General features: G+C 36.7%; 4 protein-coding genes across 6 annotated transcripts in view; 2 read left to right on the top strand and 2 right to left on the bottom strand.

Moving 5' to 3' along the window:
- LOC135203437 (uncharacterized) overlaps positions 1–2,163 on the top strand; it is a 12,420-nt gene extending 10,257 nt beyond the window's left edge. Inside the window, exon 2 of the mRNA XM_064233164.1 lies at positions 34–2,163. Within this exon, the coding sequence (XP_064089234.1) occupies positions 34–2,163 (2,130 nt within the window). The remainder of the gene's footprint in view (positions 1–33) is intronic.
- Positions 2,164–2,325: 162 nt separating this feature from the next.
- Positions 2,326–6,464, top strand: LOC135203435 (uncharacterized). The gene is made up of 3 exons (XM_064233163.1): positions 2,326–2,511; positions 2,717–4,438; positions 5,211–6,464. Exons 1-3 carry the CDS (start codon positions 2,326–2,328, stop codon positions 5,445–5,447), a joined length of 2,145 nt encoding a protein of 714 aa, XP_064089233.1. The 3' UTR covers positions 5,448–6,464.
- A 1,234-nt stretch (positions 6,465–7,698) lies between these two features.
- LOC135203618 (GTP cyclohydrolase 1 feedback regulatory protein-like) lies at positions 7,699–15,491 on the bottom strand. Of its 2 annotated transcripts, XM_064233450.1 has the most exons (4): positions 15,255–15,491; positions 13,647–13,741; positions 12,308–12,449; positions 8,675–8,811 (listed from the first exon to the last, which is right to left on the bottom strand). In XM_064233450.1, exons 1-3 carry the CDS (start codon positions 15,288–15,290, stop codon positions 12,323–12,325), a joined length of 258 nt encoding a protein of 85 aa, XP_064089520.1. In that variant the 5' UTR covers positions 15,291–15,491; the 3' UTR covers positions 8,675–8,811; positions 12,308–12,322. The 2 variants fall into 2 exon arrangements, with proteins under 2 accessions (XP_064089518.1, XP_064089520.1); XM_064233448.1 differs by lacking the exons at positions 13,647–13,741; positions 15,255–15,491 and having other exon boundaries at positions 7,699–8,811; positions 12,308–12,446.
- A 119-nt stretch (positions 15,492–15,610) lies between these two features.
- LOC135203617 (meiotic recombination protein SPO11-like) overlaps positions 15,611–18,451 on the bottom strand; it is a 148,435-nt gene continuing 145,594 nt past the window's right edge. For both annotated transcript variants that reach the window (XM_064233446.1, XM_064233447.1), the window contains one exon: positions 15,611–17,084. In XM_064233446.1, the coding sequence (XP_064089516.1) occupies positions 16,962–17,084 (123 nt within the window). In that variant the 3' untranslated portion in view covers positions 15,611–16,961. The remainder of the gene's footprint in view (positions 17,085–18,451) is intronic.

The raw sequence follows: 18,451 nt of genomic DNA, 5'->3' as shown, positions 1-18,451 counted from the left end.
TAAAATTAATTATAATTTAATTTTCCTTTACAGATATTACTACATTTGTGTCTATGGCTGGGCCTGGCAATAGGCACGTCAGGTCCTAACCCCGAGGCTGATGCAGAGCCAGAACCTGAACCAGAAGCAGAACCTTCTACTGGTTACTCTTATGACTCCCCTGTAAAACCTTTCCTGCTACCTGGAGAATCTGCAGATCTATCACCATCCTATTCACCACCTCAAAATCAGCCATCCTACAGCCCGCCATCCCAGTCTCCAAATGGATACGCCAGTGACGGACCAGCAAAACCTTTCCTGCCACCAGGAGAGTCTGCAAATCCTGCTGCATCATATTCGCCACCTCAGAACCAACCTTCTTACAGTCCACCAACTCAGTCTTCAAGTGGATATGCTTATAACGAACCAGCAAAACCTTTTTCATTACCTGGTGATTCTGCAGGCACTTACAAGGAACCTACAAAACCGCTACTAATCCCAGAAGTATTAACAGATGCTGGAGCACCATATTCACCACCTCAGATTCAAGAGACCTATAGCCCTTCATCCTCTCAACCCTCAAAAGGATACTCTTATGATGAACCAGGAAAACCCCTCCTGTTGCCTGGAGGATCAGGGGACCCTACAATATCCTATTCCCCACCTAAAAATCAGCCAACCTATGGCACTACACCGCCATCCATAGGATACGCTTATGATTCTCCTGAAAAGGCTTTCCCACTGCCTGGACAGTATGGAAATAGTGTACTTTCAAATACAGCAGATCAAACTATACTTTCACATGGTTCTACAGTTTCTCAGTCCTCCAGTGGTTATTCCTATGATGAACCTGCAAACCTATTTCCACTACCTGGAGAATCTATAGATCACTCAAGTGGATCATCCTATAAGCCTCCAGCACCTGATCAAACATACAATGCCCCAGTGCCAGACCAATCTTATGATAAACCTTCTTTACAGCCAATAATTCCTTCACAGTCATACGACAAACCAAGTCAACCACCATCTTACAATCAGCCAGAACCCGAGCCTATTTACATCCCTCCTACTCCGTCACAAGCATACGTACCTTCAAAAAATGAGCCAACTTACAGTCCTCCAAACCCCTCACTGTCGTATAATCAACCTATTCCTGAACCAACATATTCACCTCCAGCTCCTTCACAATCATACGGCCAACCAACTCCTGGACCATCTTATAATCCTCCAATTCCTGAACCTTCTTATACACCTCCAGTCAATCAAAACTCTTTGCTACAACCACAAGTAAATCCCTCTTCTATATACATTCAACAACCACCTAAACCTAGTTATTCTGCACCAACTACAAAACCAACTTACATACCTCCTGTTCTAAGCAATGCCTATTTGCCACCACCTTTAAATCAAAACCCAAAACCATCTAATACAGCTTCCATTCCTATACAGTCATATGGACTTCCAAGTCAAACCACAGAGCCATCATACCATGCATCAACTTCAGGGCAATCCTATGGTACACCAAAACCAACATCAAAGCCAAGAGTCGTGATCATACCAGCAAAAGTGTATGGCCCCATAAAACTGCCTTCAGGGTTATCATTTAAACCTCTTATTCCAAAACAGTCATATGGTCCACCAGTAGACACCCCAAAGCCTTCCTACAATGCTCCTCCTGCTCAGTCTTATGTTCAACCAGTACAAACTCCAAAGCCAACATATAGTGTTCCCATTCCTCCTCAGTCCTATGGTCCACCAAAACAAACTCCAAAACCTTCCTACAATGCTCCCACACCTGCTCAGTCTTATGGTCCACCAAAACTAACTCCAAAGCCTTCATATAGTGTTCCCTCTCCTGCTCCGTCTTACGGCCCACCAATACAAACTCCAAAGCCTTCCTACAATGCTCCCACTCCTCCTCAGTCATATGGCCCACCAATTCAAACTCCAAAGCCTTCATATAATGCTCCCACTCCTTCTCAGTCTTATGGTCCACCAATACAAACTCCAAAGCCTTCATATAATGCTCCCACTCCTCCTCAGTCATATGGCCCACCAATTCAAACTCCAAAGCCTTCATATAATGCTCCCACTCCTCCTCAGTCCTATGGTCACCAATATAAACTCAAGAGCCTTCATATATCTCCCACTCCTTCTCACAGTCTAATGGTCCACCAAAATTAACTCCAAAGCCTTCATATAATGCTCCCAACTCCATTCTCAGTCTTTGGTCCACCATACAAACTCCAAAGCCTTCATATAAAATGCTCGCCACGTCCTTCTCAGTCTAGGTCCACCAATTCAAACTCCAAAGCCTTCAGATAGTGCTCCTACTCCTTCTCAGTCATGGTCCAGCCAAAAATCACTCCAAAGCCTTCATATAATGCAGACCACTCCTTCTCATTCCTATTTCACCATACAACCTCTAAAGCTTCATATAATGCTTCCCCTACTAAAGTTCCTTCCTCAGTCTATGGTCTCCCCAATCAACTCAAGCCTTCATATAGTGTCCCACTCCTTCTCAGTCATATGGTCCCACCAAAATTACCGTCCAAAGCCTTCATATAATGCTCCACTCCTTCCAGTCCATGGTCCACCAATACAAACTCCAAAGCTTCATATATGCTCCCCTCCTTCCCAGATCTATGGTCCACCCAAAACTAACTCCAAAGCCTCATATAGTCCCACTCCCTCTCAGTCCTAGTCCACCAAAAACTAACTCCAAAGCCTCATATAGTGTTCCCTTCCGGTTCCGTCTTACGGCCCACCAATACAAACTCCAAAGCCTTCATATAATGCTCCCACTCCTTCTCAGTCATATGGTCCACCAAAATTAACTCCAAAGCCTTCATATAATGCTCCCACTCCTTCTCAGTCTTATGGTCCACCAAAACTAACTCCAAAGCCTTCATATAGTGTTCCCTCTCCTGCTCCGTCTTACGGCCCACCAATACAAACTCCAAAGCCTTCATATAATGCTCCCACTCCTTCTCAGTCCTATGGTCCACCAATACAAACTCCAAAGCCTTCATATAATGCTCCCACTCCTTCTCAGTCTTATGGTCCACCAAAACTAACTCCAAAGCCTTCATATAATGCTCCCACTCCTTCTCAGTCTTATGGCCCACCAAAACTAACTCCAAAGCCTTCATATAATGCTCCCACTCCTTCTCAGTCCTATGGTCCACCAAAAATAACTCCAAAGCCTTCATATAATGCTCCCACTCCTTCTCAGTCTTATGGTCCACCAAAATTAACTCCAAAGCCTTCATATAATGCTCCCACTCCTTCTCAGTCTTATGGTCCACCAAAATTAACCCCAAAACCTTCATATAATGCTCCCACTCCTTCTCCGTCTTATGGTCCACCAAAATTAACCCCAAAACCTTCATATAATGCTCCCACTCCTTCTCAGTCATATGGTCCACCAAAACCTTCATACAGTGCTCCCACTCAGTCTTATAAACCACCCTTATCAACTCCAAAGCCTTCCTACGGTGCTCCCACTCAGTCTTATAAACCACCCTTATCAACTCCAAAACCTTCATACAGTGCTCCCACTCAGTCTTATAAACCACCCTTATCAACTCCAAAGCCTTCATATAGTGCTCCCACTCCTCCTCAGTCCTATGGTCCACCAAATCAAACTCCAAAACCTTCTTATATTCCTCCTGCACCTATTCAATCCTACGGTGCACCAAATCAGACCCCTAAACTTTCCTATAATACTCCCACTCCTCCTCAGTCCTATAGTACTCCTAAACCCTCTTACAATTCTCCTACTCCTGCTCAATCATATAGTCCATCAAAAGAAACTCCGAAACCATCTTACAGTCCTCCTACCCCAGTGCAGTCATATGGACCTCCCAAACCATCCTCAAAACCCTCTTATGTGCCTCCAATTGTTAATCAAATTCACAATCCTGTCATACCATCAATAACTTATTCAAGCCCTTCATCACTTGATTTTAATTCTAATTCAAATCTTGCATCTGCAATTTCTTCCAATGAAAAATCCTCTGGAGCAAACTACTCTCCACCAGTGCAATCGTATCCAACTACTATTAAACCAGTACCTGGACCTTCATATGCACCTCCATCGCAAGCTTACAAACCCAGCCCAGTACCATCGTATGTCCCTCCTCAAACTCAGAAGGATAACTACGTGCCTCCCTTACCCTCATATAAACCACCTGCCCATGTGCAGGGTCCTAGCCCACTTCCTTCATATACTCCTCCTAAAACACAGGCAACACCTGGAGCAAAATATGAAGCACCATCAAATTCTTATGGGTCACAGCCTACACCAGCTTATAATGCTCCTGTTTCTCCAGTCTACAATCAACCCTCAATACCAAGTTACACTCCACCAGATAATGCTTACAATCCTTCAGCACTGGAGTCTCCTTCTTATCAGCCTCCTGCAGCTGGTCAATCTTATACTCCTACTGAATACCAGGTAAGCTATATTTATTCAACTCATTTTCATATTTTGCTGTCACTCATACAGGCTGCCTTAGCTCCACAAATGAATTACCCAAAATCTGTTAATACTAAAGTATTTTCATGAACAGTCTAAGAAAACTTTTCAAACAAAAGGATTACATTTTTTCTTGATATTTGTCAATAATTATAGTTCTGTTTCTGGAGTATCTACACAAAAATTGATAATCAACGTTGAGAAGCCCAAAATTGTACAAAGCAATCTATGCTCTTTGGCACTATCAAAATTCTAAAAACCCTAAATCTCACTGTACTTGGGCACTGTATTCCAGTTCCAAATTCTATTTAAAATCTTAACAATTAGTTACCAAACGGAATCCCACAACTGTTTTTTGTAGCCATTACTAATGACTACTTAACCAGAATAATTTACTACCTAAATAAAGATTTCCTACACCACCTGCAACCATACATATAACTGTTATAATGATATATATTTTATCATATGAAATACTGTTGTAATTAGTTAGCAATAAATGGTCCCCAGTTACAGTATTCACAAAATCAATTAATTAGTAACTACCTGATTTGTACTTTTTACATCTCTAACTAATGTGATATACACAGAAATAGGTAGTTTACGGATTTAAAACTAGTAATTAAAATCTTCTATAAGACTAATTTTTTTAGACAAAAATGCTTAACTTACATGTCGAACCATTCAACTAACCTTTAGTGACTCATGTAACTTCTTTCTTCCAATTGTAATAAATTTTTTCTCATTGCAGAAAGGAATGCCTTACGAATTTGCCTACAAAGTACTAGACGAGTATAGTGGTAATGACTTTGGCCATCAAGAATCCTCAGATGGTGATATAACGAGTGGTCAGTATCATGTCTTGCTTCCTGATGGACGAACACAGGTGGTCACTTTCACAGCTGACAACAACAAAGGATATGTGGCTGAAGTTAGCTATGATGGTGATACTTTACATCAACCAACAAATTCCAATGGTTATAACTAGCCTAGATGATCCAAATGGACCATCCTATGAAATACTGAAATTCATGTTAAGTTCTCCAGCTCTTCAAATAGGTATTAGAAATGACCCAAGGGCTATGATACTATAATAGGACTGACAACAAATTGTTAAATGATGCCTGAACCTTGTTTTAAAGTTTCAGTTCCTGAGTATCATAAATGCTATCTTGATACCTGTCTCTAGAGCACGAGTGCTAACTCTCATTGCGCAGGTACGCTTCAGCTTGTGTTTCTAATGCAAAAAATTGTATCCTTAGGCCAATATCTTGTGCTTCTTTCATGCAGCTGTTGACCAACCTGGCCCAATCTGTCATACTTGTCATGATAAACATGACATTTACACCCAATTTCAAGTTTGTTGAAACAAACTTGAACGGTGAATCTGACAGTGAGCACAGTTCGCTAATGCAGAATTATATGTAGGGTAAAGATTTTACCAAGTGCAAAATTTTCCTTTAAATGGCACTAATGTATAAAAAGTAAAGTACAAGTAGAGCAGTATGTCAATTTTACTGTTTTCTCTTTGTAAATCCTACGACCTCTAATCAACAATATAACACAACCGTAAAGAAGACATCTGGAATTAGTATAATCTCAGACATAATGAATAAGGGTTGTGAGCTGACTCAAAGTTTGATTTGTAATTCTGATCTTGAAAGGTTGAAAGTCAAGAAGCATCAAGCGTTCACAGAACGAATGTACTTCCTTAGTTATACGATGATTGAGGAACCACAGCTCCTCAGACTACAGCTCAAATATTTTCTGCTATGCAGTTTCTGGGCAATGCTAAAAATCAAAGCTTATCTTGAAATGCTAGACTCTATAAATGGTGTATGACTTGCCTCTTTGGCCTACAAATCTTAGCATCATGCTCAGCATCTCCAGTACCTTTTCTTACTGTTACCGTATATATTATTATCGAGTACAATATTTAAGAAATGTATTTTTTATACGTGATGATGATGTATATACAAATATAGTTTTATATTGTTTTAATTTATTGTAGTTTGCTTTCCCTAACCAATTACATGTATGTATTGCAAAGTACTAATGAACCAGACTCAGGCGATCTAATATACTTGACAATAACAACTATGCACAATTTAAAACTCTTAACTCTTCAAAGCTTTCAAAATCACAGAATGCATAAGTTTTAATTCAGTGGGCTACAACACTCACCTGAGCTACCTGGCTGCCCTTTTGAATGTATGATTAAGTTCACCAATACACTGCATATTTCTGTATGACATTCTGGGCCCTAGTGCAGTCCTGACCTAGCCTGTATGACAAGTGGAAACGTTTTTAAACAGCTACTAAAACAAAATCTAAACCATGGGTACATGCCAGATGGGGACTTTACATATTACCATATTTGACAAATTATAGGCTTATCATTCAAAAGATGATTCTTTACAATTTTTCATACATATTCTGATGTAAAACTTAAGCTTCCTACTATTGCCCCAACTTCGGAGATTTGCTGTAGTTGAATACGTCAGTATATTAAAAACAATTTTAATTTGAAAATAGAAAACATGACTCCCCACTTACAAGCTATAAGTATACATGGCATGGAATAGTATTGCAATTTACTGAAGTAAGGCATTTTAAAACTCATTCATAAAGCAGGTATCTTTTTAAAAGAATGAAATGCAAAACACTGACCTTAGTTCAGTTTCATTTTCATGACAGCTACCCTCTTACAAAAAGTAAAATAGAAAAATGAACTGACTCCAGAGAAGAAAATCTCCCAAACATTTTTAAAAAATAAGCAACACACACTGCAGTAATGGTTCACAGGTAAAGCTTACTTAACAATTAAAGTTACAAAGACAGGCCAAATGATTGCAGTAAACAGAATTGAATTTCATCAATAAAAACTATCACTTGATTATCTTTGCTCAACTACTGTGATTTTTAAACATGCATCAAGCAAAGCTTCCATTTCAGGAGAGAAGCAGTCTAGAGTCTAGACCATCTCCAAATTTACATCAAGTGCACTTTAAATACAATATAAGATAAGGCTGATATGGCCATGAACACACATGCTCTCTCTGCTCCTGGACTGGCCTGCTTTCCCAATGAATGCCTGTGGGCTTGTAGCATTCTGTTTTTCAGTGTATGACCAACTTAGCTTGTAATAATAATTTGTAATTTAACATATCCATTCTTGTTGTCCCAAGGTAACTTAGAATATTTAATTGCTAAAGAAATGGTAAGGAGAAAATTACATGCTGAACTTTTCATTTATTTCTTATAAAACTAGGATACATTTATTATTGGCACGAAACAGAATATGTGGTCCTTAGCCAGTTATATACTGAAGACTAATTACAAGCTTACACAAGTGTAATCACTTCAAAAGTTTGCAATAAATTCTGAAGCATATCTTTAGTATACAACTGTATACTTATACATTAAGCAGCAACCTTAATACTCTTAAAATTTGAAGACATTTTCCTCAGGAATATCAGTGTTCAAAGATGCATTAATCATATCTTTATCAAAAGATTTTGTTCCACATATAAGAACTAAAGTAGCTGAAATTGGACCCTTTTTTAATTCCTGACTAACATCAGTTTTGGATAGTTTATTACCTATAATCCTTTCATTATATTTTTTCTTAGTAATATCATCCTCTTGACTTAAATAATGCCAAACTTGGACATTCCAGTATTGACAGAGAGACAACAATTCATCCCTTAGCAGCATTTCCGAAAAGCACTTAGAAGCATAGAGCAATGTGATGAAAGTCTCATCCTCCTCATTTTCAGTAATTCCTCTCATGACTTGATACAATGGCGCAATGCCAGTGCCAGCTGCCAGCATAACAATTCGTTTGTAACTATTCGCCTTGTAAGAGAAGTTGCCAAAAGGGCCTCTCATAGGTACCATGTCCCCAACTTTCCAATCTTTAATAATCTGTGTAATCTTCCCCTTTGGATAAATTTTGATGATAATTTCAAACGACCCTTTTTGCGTAATATCCGACACGGGAGTGTACTGCCTTGAAATGGGCCTCCCTTCTTTTGTTTGCTTTATTATAACATGCTGTCCTATACCTAACCCTAGGCAATCATTTTCCTTCAATTCAAACAAATACTTAAAACAGGTTGGTGTTATAGTTTCAACTTTAATAATCCTAAAATCAGTCCATCTATCAGGAAATATTGCCTTTTCCTTAGGTTCATCACAGACTCCATTATTTTTCAGACTCTCACAGAGTTTTTTCCATTGTTTCATATCCAGTTCATATATATCATGTACACAAGGACAGCAACCTGTACCACAACAATCGCTAGGAAGAGGTGCTACTGGCTTTGGAGGTAACGAGTCATTCATCCTGACTGAAACAAGAAAAATAAGTTCAGTATAATTTAGTGCTTATGATATATATAGTATACACACACTAACTATTAAATTTTTAAAATGTACTATACTGTGCTCTGAAGGAGGCAACATAGTCTCACAAAATTATGGTAGTTATACACCATTAAGAACTCATCTTCTATTAGCTCAAACTAAAGTAAGTTTACTATATCTAGCCCTTCATATTGAGGCATGCATAAATTCCAAAGAATAAAAGCATATGTACATTCCCCCAAGTACTTTACATTTCATTTGCTATATACAAATTTTTTTCTGCATGGCCTTTTACTATCGGACACCAGTAATATTTGGAAAAAAGGAATAACTTCATATTCAATGAAAAATTTATATAATTATAGTGTGTTTACTTTTCTAAGATCGCTGTGGTGTGGCTTGTACAGATATCATATGTTGCCAATTTTATGTTATGGTAATCATATTAGCTTCATGGAGTCTACTGAAATTGTTTTCATTTCTTGAAATTAGTTCTTTGTTTCCATCAGATATTTTGAATATATCTTATTTTGTATATTCTTCGTTAAAATCTGTTTCATTAATGAAAATGAAGATATGGCATATTTTTTCCCCGGCGATGCCAGATCTGAGTTTAGGGGACCTATGATTTTTAAGAGGATTTAAAAGGTCATGGTCAATATCATTAGAGGATACTTGCTCTCGATCACCCAGTGATAATTATGGACAGCCCAGCCCAAGTGACTCCTGCAAACGACTTCACCCGCCACCTGAGGCCAAGGAAATAGTCTATAATGTCCTGAAATACTTCATTTCATAAAAACAACATGACGGTCCTGTAACTGATGTTTCGAAGGCTATCCAGAGAACATCTGAAACAACAAAAGTGTCAGAAAGGACTATTCGTAGACTTAACAAGGAAGTAAGAGAGACGGGAAATATAATGGAAACTCCAGTGTTTCAAAAAAGAAGAGAGAATGTGAGCCCTGTGACTGACTTGGATGATTTTGATAAAAATATTCTGCGAAAAAGGAATGAGTAGATGTCTTTTTTTAAACAATGAACCAAGCAAAACAAGATAGTGAAGGCCCAACACCGGAGCCAACAGGCCATTCAGCGCATCTACAATTATAGAAAGAGAAAGAATATCTATATAGAATTGGGAATGAAAAAAAAAAAAAAAGTTAACAGGGAAGAAGCAAACCCTTTCCCTCGACTCCCAAGGTCAAAAGCAAATCCTCCTACCTAAGAAGGATTATATCTGCACGAAGCATTTAATGGGACTTACATACCCGTAGATATGACAACTCAGCCTTTTCTACCTGGCCCCACCACAGCAATCTTTGAAAAGTAAATGCACTATAGCATTTCGTCCTGTGTGTGTGTGTAAGTGTGTGTGTAAACATCTTAATATTAATTACGTACTTGTAGATTTGCCATTTCCATTTTCCTTAAATGGGGACTGGATGTTTTCATTAGGCCTTACTCACTTACAATTATGGTAAACTGAATAGAATTTCAATTCAGATTTACTAATTGATGAGGAAAAGCTTGGAAAAATACAAAACTCTTATCTATACAGTATTTTCATCTAAGCCATGTAAAATTCTAGTTTCACTTTATGAAACACCTTAACATCCAAACTTAATGATGTATACTGGGAAGAGATGCATATCTGTAGTCCAAAGCTTCTAGGTGTTCAAAACTGCATATGCAGTATATATCACTATTCTACATACTTTTTGCATAATAGCAAAATTAATAACTCTCCAGTTAGTTCACACTTCTCAATATTTATTCTTGCCTTGTTAAACCTATCCATAGCCAAACAATGGCAGCGTACATAAATGAAACTAGTATTTTTAAAAACATATAAACATGTGCCATTGTTTTTTTCAGATGTGCATTTTTCACCTAAATATTTCAATTGTACTTCCATGTGACTAGAACGCTGTTGTAAATAGTATTAAATTTATGATGGTCCGTACTCTATATAAATACTTTCTTAATTCATGATATTTAAAAATTAAGAGAATATTCCTCAAGGGTTGACGAGTTTTGTAGGTTGTACCAATGCAGGCACTTGGTTATTCTATCCTTCCCAGTACTTAGCTTCATAAAGGCCCATGTCTGGGAAGTTGCAATAGTCATGATAGCTTCCTCATAATACAGTACTAGTTATATTATACTGGGTCTGGAGGGAACCTCAAGGTTTTAAAAAGAATCTTAACATTACAGGTTTCTCCAATGGATCCTGCACAGTATCAAACAAAATTTTAAGATATAAAATATACAAAATATGAATAGTGTAAGAACAAAGCCAATGAGTTATTTTAGTTTTCATATACGTACATTATAAAGTTAGAAATAAAAGAAAATTAATGTGCAGTGTAGGCTACACTTCTCATATTGTTTCACACTCCTTTCTAGAAATAAGAGCCCTTGTTGGCTTAAGTAGTATATATACAATACCTCAACCAGTTTTTCCCTTTATGGGGCTAGCCTGAAATGAATTCTCTCCATTCTCCTGTCTTTTTCTGCCTTGATTTTCGTCAGGTTAGGTCTTCAGCAATCCCCTTGTTCAATGGCTTCCTGGTCTCCCTAAAGGTCTTTGTAATGTTGCTTCCATATCCCCTGCTTTGCCTTTTTAATGTTTCTTATATCTCAACATATGTCTAACCAACTTCAACCTTTGAAATCTCAGTCTATTTTCCAGAAACAGGATGTCACACCTTTTGGCCACTTCCCCAGTTGTAATCAAATCCTCCTAAAGTGTACTGGCCTTGAACCTTCGTGTTTCATATTGAGACACCTACCTAAAATTTCAGAGTTTCAACTGAAAAAAGTAGTAAAAGACTTCTATATATATCAAGTTTTAGCTTTCTCTATCAAGGGATATGTTTTATTTAACAGTATATTGGTTAACTCTTTCCATTTCATTCAGGCTGCAGCTACTCTTTCTTTCTAACTTCTCAATCCTTACTTCACATTTATGTATCCCATAAGTAACAGCCATGTTTGCTTCTAAGATTTGCCAATCTACCACAACTTGGTTCTCAGCTTCCATTTTAATACTATTCTGGATTAACATCTGTTTCACTCAGTATGCAGAGCAGAGTTCACTCCCAAATATTTTCCTACAACAGCTCCAAGTAGCCTACTTTTTTGCATTTCTATTGCTATGATATATATTGCTTTGATATGCATCAAAGGGTTTATGACTGATCTTTAGACACCTACATTTACCTGAAAAGCTCCTAATACATTAAAAATTTTCACAATGGATCTTGTGTTATGGTACAGTAGCAATAAAAAAATGGTCAAATAAGGAGCTTCCCAACTTTGAATTTAACAATTCTAATGTTATGAGCAGACTAATTCAAAGCCATACATGTACTCCCATTTCATCATTTATTTTTCTTACTCACTCACTTGCACTGAGACAGACTGCAAGATATACAGTGTGGTTACAATAAGAAAAATCTTTAATGTAATGCATACCTTCTTTGGTGACTATTACTTAGAAAGACGCAATGTCCATACACAAGTTTGTCCAATGCCAGTTGAAGATACTACTTCCCACCCTTTTTCTTCCAGCATGTCAAGAACAACACGTGGCACAAGGGCAGTCTGGTAACAGGCACTGTGGAAAACGTTGTCCTGAATTACTAAAAACCAATTAATGTAAAATGCAAAACAATGTACAGTCTAATTAACAAGGATATCCACATTATTGAACTTTTAAGTCTCCAATTTCACTTAAACACACTGGACTTGTTTTATAGATTAAAAACAACACTGCTTTATAAACCTTTGACTGCAGACTGAAAATAGCCATGATGTATTTAAGCAAAATTAATCTGGTGCTGGCTAACAGTGGGTACTACCAATGGCCAACTTATATACACAATTAGGGCATCCCAACACAAGGTAGCCAACTGCTTAACAAATTACTGCACGTCTGGGATTTCGTATGTCTGCCTACAAGCATACTGCTTCCCCATATGTACTTGTATATATACTGTAACAAAGATGAAGTCCATATAAATAGCCACTTGACACAAACCATGCAACAACTAATCCAAGAACCCACGATTTAACACTCAAATCCTCAGGAATAGCCATTTCAGACACAGAAAATATCCGATTCATGAAGACTTACACAGTCTCCAGTGTTCTTCAGGAATGCCTTGGTTTCCTGTTGTAGTTAAGCTTAGTGTAATACATGCCAATCTATGCACAAACCCAGCTGTCAAAAGTCTACTGCTATCACTAATTCCTTCATATGAAACGAACTAAAGAACAACTGATCATCTATGCTAGATATTGCAACAAAGGTTAATGTAAATAGGTTGACAAAATGGTTGAGGGTTAAGAACTAACTGTCAAAACTGTTAAATGCCAAAGCCCTGAAAGAAAAACATGGGACTGCAAATAAAGGTGATACCTGAAAGCAGAGAGATTATGCTAACCCTTACTTTTCCTAGACTGAACCTTCACTCAAACAGTTGGAAAAATAGGCAAAAGCCACAAATACATATACACAGCACATTCCAATGTGGAAATGTGGAACACACTGGTTGACAGTTAGATCCACAGACAGTTTCTGGACCACTCAAACACACAAATTTATATTGCAGGTCATCAGTGTAAAATAAACTATCTTACATACATATATTGAAGCTTCAAAACTACGGTGTATGTGAGGGTGTATGGGAGAGCTGTCAAAGTTGTAACTCTTTCAATGGAATTCTTGACACTTGTTTCGCTAAATGTGTATGGTAACTTACTTTGAAGAACATAAGATCTCAAATGACTAATGAAGGGTTGAATAACTTACTAATTATTTCCTGGGTGGGTCTTTAAATCAGCCTTCAGATATGCCATCAATGCTGGGTCACTTTTACTGTCACCCACATAGGTAGGGCCAACATCCTGTAAATAAAGTTGCTTTAGACATATGAACACCTACAAAAACAATAAACACCATAAAATCTCTAAGATATACTCTTCCCTTATCAAAAAATATTTTATTATGAGCATACTGTAATTCATTCATTAAATCTGAAAATCTGAATTTTGAACATAAATGGAACAACAAAGTTTCATTGTAGGGAAGGAAATATTTTAAAAGGGCTTTAATGCCGTATTTCCCAGCAAACAATACAACACAATCTCATAACAACATATCGGGTACATAATATGCTTACCTAGATTAACCTTGATGAGGTGGCCAGAAATGAGTGCTATTTAATGATGTGCAAAAGATAGAGAGATACATGGATCTAAATGTATAGCTTTCTATAATATACTCTGTATCTGATAGTTTTCAGGCCAAATCTCAGACAGACTTTTATTAGTACCAGTCTTTCATAATAAAGTAATAGGTGCACAATTCAAGAGTACAAATGGATGAAAATATTGTAATTAAGAATATTTGTTTCCCCAAAATTAAACTACATCAAATTACACTATACAAACCTAATAAAAAATAAGGTAGATCTAGGTAATAGCTCCACATCAGGTACTTCTTTGAATCTTATAGTTTCCTATATGATTTGGGTTGCTTAAGAGTTTACAGTTATTTTTTGGGGTCAACTATAATTAACCCCCAGGGGCTAGCACTAAACACAGCAAAATACATTTCACACAAGCCAGACCTTAATCTAACTTAGACTCTTGATTTCTGATTGTTACCATCAGGTAGGACTTGTTCCTCTAGATCAGGTTAAGATAAATTAGGTTAGGATGTACCACAGCTTATCTCTACTCACTATTGTCATACATTCAGTATGAAGTGAATTTTACTTTTTCTATTATCCTACAGTTTAGCACATATAATTTATGAGCAACTGTTCATAAAGCTCCTCTTATTCAGCAATGGTTGAATCTGATAATGTTTACGCTATTAATCAATGGCTTGAAGAATCTTCAATATTGCATTTTTATTTTAGTTTCTCAAAAAAGCTATTAGTAACATTCAGTTACCCTGGCCTAACTGGGTTATTTAGGCAAAGGTTAATAAATAGATTAGGCTATTAATATAACATACCTCAACATCATTTGCTGACCTACCTATATAACCTGCAAAGTTATGCTTAACCTAACCTGGGGATATTGGAACATATATTAGGTACCTATATTACTGACAATTTACTAATAACTAGCATTAGGTATACTATATAAAATACATTAAGGTCATCATCAACTAGGCTAACCTATTACTTGCAATGCTAAACTGAACCTAAACTAATACTGATACTAATGTGTCAAAGTACCCTACTTTGCTTAAGCTTACTAGACTAGGTCCTTATAGGTACCTATAGGCTAGGTACTTGTTAAATTACTCCGCTTGCCGTCCGTCTAGTAATCAACCTCCCCAAGTGTAAGAACCACACAGCTTTCAAAATGTAAAGAAAACAAAAGATCAGCACATCAAAACACTCACAAAATTAATTTGTTTTGAAACGATCATATAAGGCATGATGACACGATCACACAAAATCCCTGCTCACAGATATTGACAGCTCACACTGCTTAAGGCAGACGACAAATCTACTATTCAGTGTCCAGTTTACACTATGGAAGTACTGTTTATAACAAGTAGAGGGCACTGCAGTTGGCTACGACGAGTTTCCAGGTGATAAAAGAAAAAAAAATCCTGTCCAGGTTACAGCCCAGTAACAGCGTAAGTTGATAGTTACGTAATTACATTCTACCACCTGTGGGAAGCGATCAGGTGCGTTTGTTTACATACTGTGGTTTCGGTCGTTGCTAAACTAAGGGGAAATGTATACAAATCTGTAACCAAATTATAATGTATTTTTTTTTTTACAAAAGACAATATATATATATAACTAGTTTTATACTAATGAGATGATTTTGTACAGAGAAAACAACTGTTGAAAACCTAAACTACTATAACGTCTGGTGAATATGTTCATTAAATTGATGAACTTGGTGAACACAATCAAAAAGTTTCGTTCACTGTGCGCAAAACACCGCACCATTACGCTTAACAGAACGTTTTTGCATAATAAGAAATCAAGGGCATATACATCCAGGAATGGATTTAGTAATAAAGTATAAAAATATCGACTTTTCACTATGATTTCTGAAATTCCCTTCAGAGAAACCCACAAATTCAATCCGATTAACCATTCTGTCATAGAGTTTTGAAACGTGAGCTTGAGATAACTTTTATTCTGAAGATATGTTATAAATTACAGGAATGTGTTATCATCAATACTGAAATTCCCGTCTTCTCGATAAATATCTCCTTTAGAAAAATATGTTGTTGGGAAAAGGCAAAAAAATCTAAACGATATGGTACTTTTAAGCCAGAATCTCACAGTAGTCAAAATGCAAAACTAACATCTACTGTGGAAAAGTTACAATTGGTACTTGGTCTTACACGGCTTTTACGACAATGAAACAAAATACAGTTAGTGAGAGAATTATTGAAAAAAAACAAGTTATTTCCTTTTTTCACAATCCTGATCCTTTAAACCACTAGCTGTCAGACTCTTGTCAAGAGAGATGCAAACTTTATCGTCCAAGAAAACAAACATTCACACATCCCTTTCATAAAAACTTGGAATAAGATAATACATCAGAAAAACCTCTAATTATAGAGGACACTAATAAAAGATAAAAAAATATAATTACAAAAACCAATTCCTAGAACTATATAACAGTAAATAGGGTCTGAAACAATCTAAAAAATAATGTATAAATAATATCCATACTGCTTTGTAGGTAACAAATCTGATGACTTTCAGCAATTGAGGATGGTCATCCTCAATGGAAAATGGTATTTCTTGGTGATAAAGTTCCACCACTTAATAGTGGTGGTGGTGGTGAGGGTAGTGGAAGTACAAATATAAACTTTGAAGTTACGTTACAAGCCAGAAGAGTAGCATTGGCAACAGAAGTATTTCAAAATCATTGCAACCAAAAAGCAATGACATCCCTCATACTTTAAATGTCTTCATTAACAACGATAGCAGCCAAGAGGACACAGAAATAATCTCCGTACTTCTAATAACTTCACAGAAAAAAGACTGAAAATGTTCTTTATACATCACAACAACAAAAAAAACAATAAAAAACTAAAAGCAAAGAAATCAGAAAAAACAACGGAGACAGATCTCTCTCAGTCGATCCACCCGCCCTGGCGTAACTTCCTAGGCAGGTACACGGTCGTCAGGAAGTCTTGTTGGATGTGCGTCAGGCCCTGGATCTCTGCTTTCTTGCCCAGTTGGCGTTGCAGTTCAATCTTGGCAAAATGTGGGAGAGGGATACAGATCAGACGAGTTAATATGCAAAAAAAACTTGTACAAAATACCGAGGAAACGTGAGTGTAGTACTTGTTGCGTGCATATAATATATATATATATATATATGTATAACAGAATCACGAAAGTTAGGAACGTGATAAATCCATAATAAAGATAAATGCCACGAAGGAAAAATAAACGAAGGAGTCTGCGAGATCTTTCGGCTGAAAAGCCCTTTACTTAAGCAGCTACTGACAAAAAATACGAGAAAAGACAATACAAGAAGGTTCGTATAACTGACAGATAGGGATTATAGAAGGATTAGTGCCTAGAATCCGACACACCTGGAAGATAGAAACCTTCCCAAACAAGCATAAACAGAGGGTGCAATTAAAGGTTTAAGACAATCATCTCAGATACAATCTCCAGACAATTAAAGGATTATAGGTGACAGCTATACGGAACCTGGTAGACAAAACCATATTCACAAAAAAGAATGACAGACATACATTTACAATAATTTTTTTAATAACTCTAAGGCAACTGATTTTTATTTAAGTCAGTAATTATATATTTGAGGTCATTCTTAAACATGTTACAGATACAAGGGTCTAAATGAAAAGGCCACGACTAACATTGAAATTACAATGAAAAGTAAGTTGTATTAGCAGATTCTAAAAGATTTCGTGATAAGACATCTCTTGACCGTGCAATTACTGAACTGTCAATCCAATTAATTCGGTGGTTGTTTTCACTTAAATGAATAAATAATGCATTAGATTTTTGCCCAGTTTTTACAGAGTATTTATGCTGGCTTAGCCTTACTTCTAAGCCCTTGCTCGACTGTCCCAGGTAGAATGAGGGACAATCCATACATGGAATTTATATATTATGTTGTTGCTTTCTCTGGGGCCATTTTTTATTAACATTCTTTTTAGTGTGTTATTATAGGAAGAAACAAGGTTGACATTAAAAGCTTTTAACAATGGTTTAATGGTTTCAAATCCGTTAAAATAAGGCAAACTGAGAATGTTCTTAGAATTTTCTTTCTGTGTGTTGTTTTCAGTATAAAACTTTTTGTGGGCTTTATTAAAACAAATGTCTAATATATGTGAAGGATAGCATAAATCTTTCCCTATTTTTCTTATGTATTCAATTTCTTGATCCAAATATTGTGGACTGACAATTCGTAATGCTCGTAAAAACATAGAGGAAAAAATTGATATTTTTATATTAAGATGGTGGCCTGAGAAGAAATGACATAAGTTAAGTTGTTAGTCGGTTTCCTATAAATACTGAATTTACATTGAAATGGTTCTCTATGTATCAAAACATCTAAGAAAGGGAGGCAATTGTCTTTTTCTAA

The sequence above is a fragment of the Macrobrachium nipponense genome, chromosome 36 (assembly GCF_015104395.2).
Source record: "Macrobrachium nipponense isolate FS-2020 chromosome 36, ASM1510439v2, whole genome shotgun sequence".
Classification (NCBI taxonomy): domain Eukaryota; kingdom Metazoa; phylum Arthropoda; class Malacostraca; order Decapoda; family Palaemonidae; genus Macrobrachium; species Macrobrachium nipponense.
Note: the sequence above shows the minus strand (reverse complement) of the source record. Positions and strands in the feature narration are given on the sequence as shown.